The sequence below is a fragment of the Capra hircus genome, chromosome 10 (assembly GCF_001704415.2).
Source record: "Capra hircus breed San Clemente chromosome 10, ASM170441v1, whole genome shotgun sequence".
NCBI classification, from domain to species: domain Eukaryota; kingdom Metazoa; phylum Chordata; class Mammalia; order Artiodactyla; family Bovidae; genus Capra; species Capra hircus.
Genome location: NC_030817.1, coordinates 77,521,017 through 77,535,038, shown reverse-complemented (window position 1 = coordinate 77,535,038; position 14,022 = coordinate 77,521,017). Strand labels below are relative to the sequence as shown.

The window sequence follows — 14,022 nt, the reverse complement described above, 5'->3', positions numbered from 1 at the left end:
AATGTATTTAATATCACTGTATTATATACTTAAAATTATTAATATGGTAAAAGAATGTCTGTTAGGATGGTAAGATTTTTTGAGTTAAACAAATTTAAAACTTTTTAAAGTTAATTTTTACTGGAGTATAGTTGATTTACAATGTCAGTTTCCACTGTACAGCAAAGTGAATCCGTTGTGCATATACAGCATATCCACCCGTTTTAGAATTATATGCCCATATAGGTCATTACAAAGTATTGAGTGGAGTTCCCTGTGCTCTACAGTAGGTTTCCTTAGTTTTCTATTATATTATATATATATATATATATATATATATATATATATACTAGTGTGTATATGACAATCCCAACCTCCTAATTTATCCCTCCCCTACTTTCCCCTTGGTAACCATAAATTTGTTTCCTATATCTGTGACTCTACTTTCATTTTGGAAATAGGTTCATTTGTACCGTTTTTTAAGATTTCCCATATAAGTAATACATGATATTTGTCTTTGTTTGACTTCGATCAGTGTGACAATCTCTAGGTCCATCCATGTTGCTGCAAATGGCCTTATTTCATTGTTTTCATGGCTGAGGAATGTTGCATTGTCTATGTGTACCGCATCTTCTTTATCCATTCTTTCCATAGACATATAGGTTGCTTCCATGCCCTTGGTATTGTAAATAGTGCTGCAGTGAACATTAGGTACATGTATTTTTCAGATTATGGTTTTCTCCAGATTTATGCCCAGGAGTGGAATTGCTGAGTCATATGGTAGCACTCTTTTTAGTTTTTTAAGGAACTTCCATACTGTTCTCCATAGTGGCTATACCAATTTACATTTCCACCAACGGTGTAAGAGGGTTCCCTCTTCTTCTTTTCTCCACACCTTCTCCAGCATTTATTGTTTGTAGATTCTTTGATGATGGACATTCTGACCAGTGTGAATAAAAGTGAAAGTCACTCAGTCATGTACAACTCTTCGTGACCCCATGGACTATACAGTCTTCGGAATTCTCTAGGCCAGAATACTGGAGTGGGTAGCTTTTCCTTTCTCCAGGAGATCTTTCAAACCCAGGGATCAAACCCAGATTTCCCACATTGCAAGCAGATTTTTAACCAGCTGAGCCACCAGGGAAGCCCAAGATTTTTTACCAACTGAGCTACCAGGGAAGCCCAAAGATCAGTGTGAAGTGATATCTCATTGTAGTTTTGATTTACATTTGTCTAATAATTAGTGGCATTGAGCATCTTTTCTTTTTTTAAATTTAAATTTATTTATTTTAATTAGAGGTTGATTACCTTATAATATTGTGCTGGTTTTGCCATACATCGACATGAATCTGCCACGGGTGTACACATGCTCCCCATCTTGAACCCCTCTCCCACCTCCCTCTCTATACTATCCCTCTGGGTCATCCCAGTGCACCAGCCCCAAGCATCCTGTATCCTGCATCGACACTGGACTGGCGATTCATTTCTTATATGATATTATACATGTTTCAATGCCATTCTCCCAAATCATCCCCCCGCTCCCTCTCCCACAGAGTCCAAAAAATTCTTTCAAACATCTCTGTCTCTTTTGCTGTCTCACATACATTTCATGTGCCTTTTGGTCACCTGTACATGTTCTTTGGAGAAATGTCTATTGGATCGTCCCCTCATTTTTAATTTGAGTTGTTTGGTGTATATATATATATATATATATATATGTATATATATATATATGGAGCTGCATGAGCTGTTTGTATATTTTGGAGACTAATCCTTTGTCATTTCGGTTGCAAATATTTTCTCTCATTCTGTGGATTTTCTTTCTGTTTCGTTTATGATTTCCTTTGCTATGCAAAAGCTTTTAAGTTTAGTTAGGTTCCGCTTGTTTATTTTTGTTTTTATTTTCATTACTCTAGGAGGTAGACCAAGAAAAGATTCTATTGTGATTTATGTCAAAGAGTGTTCTGCCTAGGTTATCCTCTAAGAATTTTTATAGCATCCAGTCTTACATTTAGGCTTTTAATCCATTTTGAGTTTATTTTTGTGTATGATGTTAGAGAGTGTTCTGATTTCATTCTTCTACATTTAGCTGTCCAGTTTTTCCAGACTCACTTATTGCAAAGAATGTAAGACATTTCTCTTAAGATTTCTACTCTACACAATTGTTTTCCAAATACAAATATAAGAGGCAGCTACTATACAAGATCACTTAGCAATCACCCATTACCATTCAACTTTTAAAACACTGAGAAAAATGGGAATCAAGGTAGAAGGAAGAAATTGGAGAGAAGGAATATTTGGGATTGTGTAACAGTGATTGAAAGAGAGGGCCTAGAGGGGCGCAAAATCAGCCACATGATGGCAAAAATGGTTTTGGAGGCGTGTGCAGTGAAAGGCAAGACCAGAGACAGAACATAATTCATACAGTACTTCACAAAATGTCCTTCTAAGAGCCACTCATTATCGATCTGTTTGTGGATGAGACTGAAGAGAGGCAGGAAAAACTTATATTATGGAAACTGAGCCATTCAGTGATAGAGGTGTTAATAAGCAACGAGTATTAGCACAAAGTAGGCAGCTTAGAATGTAAATAAGGGTGCAATTAACTCAGCTAACAAAACTAAAATGAATGAATTTATTAAATGGTGTAAAACAAGATGATATTCAAAAGAAGGAAAATCACACACAGATTTCACGACAAAACAACGCCTGTAATATAACATATAGTCAATTAATATTTGATGAATTGCTAGGAAAATTAAATAAACAGTCTTGTTTAGGCTTCAGAGACAAAGCAGAACAGGCCTCTGACCTTGCTTCTAACCTGCTTGGACACTGCCCTGACTGTGAGTTGACTGAGTAACTGCCTACTCTGAGTGCAAGACTTCTAGCACCATGGATAAGATGGGGAAGGAATCTTGAGATTGTTGAGCTCCTAAAGGGATCCCCAGCCTTAGCAACACTCCAAGTTTTACATGACAAAACGAACAGCATTAACATGAAACCAGAGCTGCAATTTAGTCACAGATTGAGGATGATATCAGTTTGCAACTGCCCTGGGATTGTAAATGGGAGCCCTGAACTGCAATCTTTGAAGTCTCACCCATGGAGAGGACTCTTTTCATAATTGGGACTCCAGATATGTTGTGACTTCGGACTTCCCAGTGCTGAAAACTCTCAAGTCTGGATGTTGACCTCCATCCAAGTCTGGATGTCGGTCAAAACCCAATTTGGTGATGCATAATCTGCTCTTTCTATTTCTATTTTCTTTTAATGTTAGTGTGTTTAATGCTTATATATTGAAAGTAAGTTAGATAATTCTCCAATAAACATCTATATTATTTATTTGTATATAACAAGTGGCTTATTTCGTTAACAAATCCTTTGAACCTGAGACAAAAGTGAAAACTTTTGGTAAACATGAATAAATTGAAATGAAAATCCAACAATTCACACATATTTTTACTGATTTGTAATTCAGACATTTCTGAATTTCCTTAGTCAATTCTTCTAGCTCTACAGCAGGTGGAGCAGGGCCCTGGGTTTTGGTGCAGGCCCCTCCTACACACGTCTCACTGTGGGCTCACTCAGTGCACAGAAATACACTGCAGAGTCCTCCAGCTGTGAAGCTGAGATGACAAGTGTGATAGATTTGCTTGCTTTCTGGAAATTCAATGAGTAGCGACCTTCTGTGGCATTTTGCTGGTTATAAGAATCCTGACGAATAAGGAGAATCATCCCCCCACTGCTGGGCTGCTTGTACCAGAGTAAACTATAACGTGAATCACTGGTGTCATACTTGCAGTCCAGGGTCACAGCTTCCTTCTCCTGCCCTAATACTTGTGGTTGGTCTTGAGTTACCTTCTGGGCAATAATGGATCCTAAAGAGAAAAAATAGAATCAGAACCTTAGGAATAAGTGGTATGGAATAAAGAAATCCTATTTTAGATCCTACTACCCCTTCTTGCCTTAGGTCACAGAGGAGGCACAGCTCCACTGGGGCCATCCTTACCCAAACACAGTGAAGCCACGACCACCTTCAGAAGGCTGGAGAGAAGCATGTTTCAGCTCTTCCACTAGATGGAAAATATCTTCTTCAATGTCAAGGCTTTGCAAGGTGAGGTGAGCCTGACAGGGTGAGGGAAGTATTGCTGGGTGTGTGCTGCTGCCGCCCCACAACAGGAAACAGGAGTTTCCTGGAGTAGCAAGTTGATGTGGCTCATGTCAACTTCTCTATGGACCCGGTGAGAGTCTCACTCACCCCAAACTTCCTTTTGCATTAACCAGCTCTTCAGTTTGGAGAAGGCAATGGCAACCCACTCCAGTGTTCTTGCTTGGAGAATCCCAGGGACGGGAGAGCCTGGTGGGAGAGTCGGACATGACTGAAGCAGCTTAGCAGCAGCAGCAGCTCTTCAGCTCAGTTCAGATCAGTCGCTCAGTGGTGTCCGACTCTTTGCAACCCCATAAACCACAGCACGCCAGGCCTCCCTGACCATCACCAACTCCTGGAGTCCACCCAAACCCATTTTCAGTTGATATCAATTATATCTGAAAATAAACACAAGTCAAATTTGATATTGAAAGGAAGAGTGATAATTTGACGAACTACTGTGTTCAGCTGTTGCATCTATGATGGAACTTGTTTTAAAATACTGCATGTAATGGATTATGGAAACAACATAAGATGTAATGATCATTTATCCTCATACCTACATATGCTTTCTTTCACTTAAGTTAGAAATAATTGTTTTATGAAAAGAAAAATCTGTTTGTGCTAATTACTGCAGGTTTCTCAACCTGCATATCAATGTAGCGATCACTATAATTCTTCACCACAACATCTGTTCAGTTACCTAACTTGGGACCTAATAGTAGGAGAAAAGATAATCTCCCTTTGCAGAAGGCTAGAATGAATCTCGCAGACATGGAGTCCTGTCACAGTGGTCCCTTTCTCTTCTCTATTTGTTCTGACAGCCCAGGTCTGTTCAGAGAGGGCAAATAGATGCTAGATTTTGGTCATCAGGTTACCAAACCTTTGAATTTATATTGTTCCCATTAATTCAGTTGGAACCCTCTCAGTCAGGTCTGAGTCTTTGCGACCCCAGACCTGCCAGGCTCCTCTGTCCATGGCATTCTCCAGGCAAGAATACTGCACTGGGTAGCCATTCCCTTCTCCAGTGGATCTTTCCAACCCCAGGATTGAACCCAGGTCTCCTGCATTGTAGGCAGATTCTTGACCATCTGAGCCACCAGGGAAGTCCAAAAGAGCCACAAAAAGCCTCTATATTCTGTGCACCTAGTTCTAAGGGAATATACCACAAGAGGCCTCCATAAGACAGCTGATCGTAAGACCACTACTGATTATGATATTTGTGTAGGAATGTAAAAAGAAAGCCATGCCTAAGGATATTACTAAGCAACATGGTGTCAACTACAAACTGGCGCTTGCCAAGAGTGTTTGCCAGCCACTGAACAGCAGCGAGGGCACCTGCCTCCTGCCTCTACAGACACTGAGCCCTGCGCTGCTGCAGCTGCTGACCTTCAGCGCCCGCTGAGGGGAACGCAGGGTGGAGAGTGAGGCACTCTGTGCTCCAGGGAAACTGGGGAAACAGGTCTTTACACGGCTAGATATTTTCAGGAACTGATTTCATGATCCCAATCCTTGCATCTCTTCATATCTAGAAAAGCGCTAAACCCCTTCATGGTGACATCAGCTCCTTGTGACTAGCAGAAAATCTTTTGTAAAGTAAGCACTTGATTGCATTGAATTCTCCCTTCACCAAAATCTTGTATGTTGACTGTCCCCCACTGCCTCTTTGGAGCAGTCTCTCAGAGCTATCTGAGATTCAGTCTCCCCAGCTGCAGTCCTCATTTTGCCCCAAGTAAAACTTACTTCACAACTCTCACATTGTGCATCTTTTTAGTAGACAATGGCAAACAGCAAAGAGCTGTTACCTACAATGGCCTACCCCTTAAAGTTGAACAGAACTTATCTTCTTATCTCAAAGTAATCGCAGCCTCAGCTGAACTGGTTGAAGTTTTTACAGATCCTGCCCTGGAATCTCCATTAAATCTGATGGTACCACACATAGCACAAACTGTTCTCCAACCTAAAACCCCCAACCTTTTTCTACCAATCAGTTGACTAATATAAAATATTACTCAGGTTATTCAACTTTGTTACCCTTCTCAGTGAAAGGTTCTCCTGATAGTACCTCTGCTATTCAAAACACCTTCATGCCCAGGACAGATATTTTTAACACTCTCCTACCAAATGTGAATTAATGTGTTTTAAAATAATCTTATCTTAAATATTGAAAAGAGACACTACCAGACTGTCTGTGCAATAACTATTCTAAACTCCTTTTTAAACCAATCATTAGCAAAAATGAAATTAACCAAGTAGCTGAACTTGTGGATCTATCTTGGATTCATTAAATTGCGAAAAGTATACATACAGTGGTAGTTATAGGTTTTTAACACAGTTCACATATCATGTGTGCCTGTTAAAGTGAAAGTGAAAGTCGCTCATCATGTCTGACTCTTGGTGACCCCGTGGACTATACAGCCCATGGAATTCTCCAGGCCACAACAGGCCACAATACTGGAGTGGGTAGCCTTTCCCTTCTCCAGGGGATCTTCTCAACCCAGGGATTGAACCCAGCTCTCCCACATTGCAGGCAGATTCTTTACCAGCTGAGCCACAAGCAAAGCCCAAGAATACTGGAGTGGGCAGCCTACCCCTTCTCCAGCAGGTCTTCCCAACCCAGGAATTGAACCAGCGTCTCCTGCATGACAGGAGTCATCCTTTCTTATTTCTTTAACAAACATCTACTGATAATCAACTATGTGAATGGTGAATGCTCAATTCAACATATAATAGCAAATGAAAACATTATAAGCCTATTGTAATGATAATTTATTAAAAAGGTAAGCTGAATACTCACAATACTATGTGATTGCAGAATTATCAATATCATATTTATTGGATACCACACATTTCCCTATAATTGGCATGCAATATATAACCAGAAAAATAATAAATGCTGTTTTCAAAACACAATATTTTTAAAAAAAAAACCCATTCATAATAAGGATTCTGAATTGCTCCCAAGAGGTTATTTATAGAAAAGGAGTCTGAGTGGCAAATGTAAAGGCAATCTTACAATTTTGAAACAAAACAATGCTAACTCCCTTCAAGAATTCAGTAAGCAGCAATTATCCATAAAATGTGTCATGCTTTCTGGGTCATCTTGAACCTAACCTTCTTATTCTGTGCTTGTCTAACACATCAGTTTCCACTTACAGACAAACAATATGACAAATGCTGCTTTGAAGGTTGCATCAAAGGAAGGGGGCTGCCCCAGGCACAAGTGTGAGTGCAGGGGGTGGGCGCCTGGGAAGCACTGTGTCCTTGCTGCACAGAGGTAGACAGCCGAGTCTCCAGGCTGGATGGTTGCGATGTGCAGGGAGAGATGTTTGGTGGTCTTATTCAATAAAACAGTCAGTCTCTGGTCTTTTTTTTCACCCATATTTGAATGAATAGCTACAAGGAGCTGGGGACCTTTCCCAGGTTCTTGCTTATACCAAGGGAAGCAGTCTGAAGCTGTGTCTGTATAAGTGCAGGTGATAACAGAGCTGTTTCCCTCCTGGACACTCAGGGTAGAAGGACTCTGCTCCACCTTGTTCCCAAGGCTGACACCTATGGAGAGAGTAGAAGTCGGAGAAAGTAGAAGTCAGAGAAAGGAGAAGGGTTGTCAGATTAAGTTCCACAATTTACTTTCCCTTTTCTACAATAACTAGAAGAAACCTGAATAAAGTCAGTCTCAGGGTCTAAAGAATATCTACTAATACACTCTGTTTCCCTTAAACCCTCAACTCACAGTCCAGCTGTAGCCATAAGAACATGATTAAAGCTCCAATGGGTGTCTTCATTGATTTTCCCATTTAGGATCAATTGTGGACCTGCAGTCTCCAACCAGGAGATCTGCTTCTGTTACCAAGTGTTCCCTTCTTTTCTCTAGTGGTTTCTTTTATTGTCTACCCAGCCAATAAGAAAAGGCTCTGCTTCTGCCCTAACCCTATCCATTCAGAACCCACTCAAATGAACCCTCCACATGTTCTGATCAGCAGAGGTGCACCACCATCTGGTGGTCACATCTCTAACTACTGAACTCTGGTTAAATATCCTTTTCATGGCTGTGCCTACGAGCGACATGCATAAACACAGCAAAGGTCAAACAAATTATGTCTCAGATTGATGTAATCTCAATTCAGTTCACTTCAGTCACTAAGTCATGTCCGACTGTTTGTGACCCCATGAACCGCGGTATGCCAGGCCTCCCTGTCCATCACCAACTGCTGGAGTCCACCCAAACCCACGTCCATCGAGTTGGTGATGCCATCCAACCATCTCATCCTCTGTCGTCCCCTTCTCCTCCCGCCTTCAATCTTTTCCAGCATCAGGGTCTTTTCAAACGAGTCAGCTCTTTGCGTCAGGTGGCCAAACTATTGGAGTTTCAGCTTCAACATAAGTCCTTCCAATGAACACCCAGGACTGATCTCCTTTAGGATGGACTGGTTGGATCTCCTTTAGGATGGACTGGTTGGAACTCCTTGCAGTCCAAGTGACTCTCAAGAGTCTTCTCCAAAGCATCAATTCTTCAGCACTCATGCACAGTAAGAATGTAGAGATAGAGAATTTGACTGTTTATAAGCTGAAAAGAGGTAGATGCTGTTGCTCTTTATTCAATGATGGGCCTGATATATAGTTTTTAAATTATAAAAACACCATGATTCACTCTCCTAAACAAACAAACCAAATATATATATATATATATATATATGAAACTATCAAGTTTAGCCAATATACCATTCTCATTTGCCTGTTATGGAGGAAAACTCTCTCTAAAAGGAACTTATAAGCCAAAGATGAGAGTAACAGAGAGAAGATCATTTGATATTTCAACTGCCTGTTATCTCAGACTGTCTGCTCTAAGCTGGTTTTTAGTGGCCCCTTGCTTTCTCAGAGAATTGACAGTAGAATCAGTTGAAACATATCCTAAAATGCAATTACTAAATGGCAGAGACCTAAGTGTTGCAGTTTGCATTAGACAGCTTTTCTCTGCTCAGCAACGAGGGTCTGGAAGAAGGAGATAGGAAAACAATAAGGGGGAGGTGAGAGTATCCAGTTTATCCTCTACTTTCTACTGCTAGCTCATTTGATCTATTTTTTAATTATATAATTTTTTATTCTGTCTTTTGGATGTAGTTCCTGTTTTGTAAAATGAGGTTGAACTAAACCCTGTCTAAGGGCTCATCTGGCTCTAAATTCTTTTATACTATTTAGCAGAACAAATCTTTATTGAGGTCTACTTATATACAATATAAAGTGATGAGAGAGAGTGGGGAGAACCCCCTTGCCCTCTGGAACCCCCAACACTATTTTCACATCCCATGCAGTCTTTGGGGGCTGCAGTGGCCACTAATTAACCCTAGGGCCTTCCTTGGAATAAATCCCCATCTGTGATTTCATTTCTCCTGTGAAATCAAGGAGAATATAAATCCATAGTAAAATGGCATAAAATGGGACGTGGCTCACTGAATATAAGTATCGTCACAGACAGTGAGGTCAAAGGGGCTTTGTGACTGAATTGGCAAGAAGATGTTCTTCTGGTGACTCATTCTATGAGTCTTATTTCATCTTGTAGGAATAAAAGAAAAAACATTGGCACGACTGGAGGACCTGGAGGAAGTAGATGAGTTGCCTACAGGTGAAGTAAGAGGCTCTTTCTAAAGCAACCAAATTGGTTTCTGGCTTCTGCCTTTCTCCTTGCAAGTGTAGGTGGAGATCACCTATATCATTTTTAGAACCAGTGCAAAATGAAAATTTGAAATCTTCTTTACAAGAAGCTGAGTAAAGTTTAGTTAGGTAATGTTTCTAGAGGGCTTCCCTGGTGGCTCAAATGGTAAAGAATTTGCCTGCTATGCAGGAGACCTGAGTTCGATCCCTGGGCCCATCCCTGGGTCTGATCCCTGGGTTAGGAAGATCCCTTTGAGTAGGAAATGGCAACCCGCTCCAGTATTCTTGCCTGGGGAATTCCGTGGGAAGAGGAGCCTGGCAGGCTACAGTCCATGGGGTCACAGCGTAGGACAGGATGGAGCGACTAACACTTTCACTTTCAGCGTTTCTAGTGGCACCATTTTTCTAAAATGCTTTAACTCTTCATACAAATTAGTTTCATGTATCTGAATCTAACTTTTTGAGACTTTTGATCATTTTAGATTCACAGAAAAATTCAAGAGAAGATGCAGAGGTTTTCAATATACCTCCCACTCCCACACTTGCATAACCTCTCTTCTTATCAACTGCCACATGAGACTGGTCTATTTCTCACAACTGATGAGCCCATATTAACGCATTATAATCGTCCAAAGTCTATAGTCTACCAGGATTCACTCTTGGTGTTGTACATTCTTTGGGTTTACACAAATGTATAGTGGCATGTGTTCATGATTACAGTATCACAGAGAGTAGTTTCACTCCTGAAAATCCTTTGTGTTCTACCCATTCATCCTCCCACTCCCCTCAATCCTTGCAATCACTGGTTTTCACTCCCTTTGCAATTTTGCGTTTCCCAGAGTGTCACATAGTTGGAATCATATAGTAGGCAGCCTTTTAGATTGACTTCTTTCACTTAGTATCATGCATTTAAGTTTCCTCTGAATTTTTATGGCTTGACAGCCCATTTCTTTTTAACACTGAGTAATATTCCATTGTTTGGATGTACCACAATTTACTTATCCATCCTCTTGTTGAAGGACATCTTGGTTAGTCCCAGATTTGGTAATTATGAATAAAGTGCTCTAAACTCCCGTGCTTTCTCTTGGCTTGTGGCAGCTGCCGTCAGTGTGTGGTGCTCCTTGGCTTTCAGACACATCACTCCAGTCTCTGCCTTGTCTTCACATAAAAAATTATTTTTCTCATATTTGTTATTACCAGGACTCAAAAATCTGAATACAAACTTTAAAAACATTACACACATTTAATTCCCTTTTCACTCTGAAGGAACACACATGTGCAATTAACCAAAAAATTGAATCATCTCTTTCTATTTGTTGATCACTGTATATTTTTCCAAGCATTTTCCATCAGAGAAATTTATATGTAGCTTATATTTTATCTGTCAGGAGCACTAGATTGGTTTAACAGGACATTGAATATTGGCATCTACATGGCTCCATATTAGAGCTTTGTATCCACGAGAGATTTCTGGGAAGAAGAAGGGCAAAAAAAAAAAAAAAAAAAGTGAAATGACAGTCCTAAAGGATCTGATCTTCAGAGGAAAAAGTGCTGAATTTGAATCTGGAAACCCACAGAGGTAACAAGGGTACTTGGATGGTGTAGTACTGTGCAGGGCTGGGGCTGAGGCAGCTGCAGTTTGGGTACAGGCTGCAGATCACCTGGGAGCACTGTGCCTCCACTGCACAGAGGTAGGTGGCTGCGTCTTCCAGCTGGGAGGCTGTGATGTGTAGGGTACTATACCACTCCTTAGAATTCACTGTGGAACTCAGCCTTTCATTCTGCTTCGTCCCTGAAGCTATGAAAAACAGCCTGGTGAGGCTGCCTCCGGGATTCTGCTGGAACCACTGCACACTGTTTACCGTGTCAGAAAAATTGCACCACAGAGTAGAGTTGGCTCCCTCCTGGAGGCTCAAGATTGAAGGACTCTGCTCCACCTTCACTCCCCTCACCCCTGCTTGGAAAGAGAGAGAACAAACACGAATGATGTCACTGAGGAGTCATGGGTGGGATTTCCAGACCAGGAAACTATCTCAGGAAACACCTGAGGATATAGGACCATCTAGGCGCTCCAGGTCAGCTTTCCTCCCCTCCCTCCCACTGACAGCTGTGGACACTCCCCAGTTCCCTATCTGGGATGACCCCAACTCATAGCAAATCTGGACCCAGAGAAACCCCAGCAGGGCTCCCCATTTTCTCTTCATGATCCCTTGCCCAGTTACTGAGGTGCCTTCGCCCCTGCTCTGAAGAATATAGAGTCTTGGGTCCAGAGAAATTTTGTTCTTACTATCAGTATGTTCCGCCAGAATCACTGAGTACCAATCACATCTGAGGTGAGTCAACTCACTTAACAGGAAACTCCACCCACAGTGGCCTAGTTAGACTGCAGTAAGGTCAGCAATTTCTCCAAAATTGAGGTTTGGGGGGACAGTGCAGAGAAGTAAAAGCAATATTTCCGATATGTGAAGTTGTAAAGAATTTTTTTTTCCTTAAAAGACTATATGTAAGAGAAGATTGTGGGATAGTGTGTGAGGAAAGGTAGATGATATTTCTAAAAGACTTGTGTCATGATGGATTACGTAGAACCTTGAGGAATTATAGGGAAGGATGACCCATTTTTCAAATTGCATAGTTTGGCAGAGATTTTGATAATTCAGTTATGTGAAAATTCTGATCAAGAAAACTATCTGATACATGCATTGTTTATTGCAGAAGTAACTACAATTTCTTGAAATCATTTAGAAACCAAGATATATAGTCAGCCTCTGCACAGAAATGATTCCAATAAGAATTTGGTTGTTGAAAAACAGGACATGCGTATAATGTTCACTCTGCCTTAATTTCCACTTCTCCCTTCCTACTGTCCAACTCTTGGACACCCTGCTGACCTACATTTGATTCTGATCTGACCACACTTTTTTCCTCAAATTCAATATTGTCTTTCTCCTTTCCTTCTATTTTTGTTCCTTATTTTTTCCTGTTTTTTATTCTTGTTCTTTCTACTCTCGAGAAATATATGAAAAGGTAGGAGGTCTGGGGTATTAGAATAATTTCTGGGTCAGTGGGTTTGGGGAATTCAGTCATAAAAATTTTAAAAATTAATAAAGGCAATGCAGATGTTTTCTGTTGAGCTTCCATGCTCTCAGATCTCAGTAGTATCCCAACTTCTCTACCTCTGAAAAATCATCCTCACTATGGATTTACAGAGGTAAGGGCTACAGCTTTCCAAACCTTATATAGAATAAAAAAGCTGCAATCTGAGATTAACTTTAAACAAACACTGTTCCCCTCTCCCCACCTTTGCTGTCTAAAATTTGACTGTTCCCCATGCTCTCTGGGCTCCTCTCTCTCTCTCTTTTTTTTTTTTCTCTTATATTACTTCTTTTATTTTTTTTTTTAATCTTTAATTCTTACATGCGTTCCCAAACATGAACCCCCCTCCTACCTCCCTCCCCACAACATCTCTCTGGGTCATCCCCATGCACCAGCCCCAAGCAAGCTGCACCCTACGTCAGACATGGACTGGCAATTCAATTCTTACATGACAGTATACATGTTAGAATTCCCATTCTCCCAAATCATCCCACCCTCTCCCTCTCCCTCTGAGTCCAAAAGTCCGGTATACACATCTGTGTCTTTTTTCCTGTCTTGCATACAGGGTCGTCATTGCCATCTTCCTAAATTCCATATATATGTGTTAGTACACTGTATTGGTGTTTTTCTTTCTGGCTTACTTCACTCTGTATAATTGGCTCCAGTTTCACCCATCTCATCAGAACTGATTCAAATGAATTCTTTTTAATGGCTGAGTAATACTCCATTGTGTATATGTACCACAGCTTTCTTATCCATTCATCTGCTGATGGACATCTAGGTTGTTTCCATCTTTGGAATCATCAGAAAAGGTCTTCATGTCTTGTAAAGCCTACAGTGCCCCCTAGTGGACTGAAACCCTCAACAAAGACCCCTTCAGAGCAACAACTGCGGCATCTCAAATCCCCAGGCACATTCACTGCATGCTTCCTGATGAAGAAAGTAGTCAGAAAGAAACAGTCACTGCCTAGATTGAATGGAAACTAAAAATAAACTCTTACTCTTAAAATGTCATTTCATGGAAATTTATGTCTTAAAAATTTTGATGAATTTCATCTTGTGCTTTTTTTTTCATTTCTTTACTTCAAAATAAATCCTTATTTATAGAATTTGTGCTGTAAATATGGTAATTTATTAAAAAAATGAAA

The 14,022-nt window shown here is 40.6% G+C and overlaps 1 gene segment (V, D, J or C); it reads right to left on the bottom strand.

Annotated features, from left to right (window-relative positions):
• Positions 3,541–4,041, bottom strand: LOC106503924. The segment is given in 2 exon segments: positions 3,541–3,860; positions 3,992–4,041. Coding segments are annotated over 2 exon segments (369 nt in total).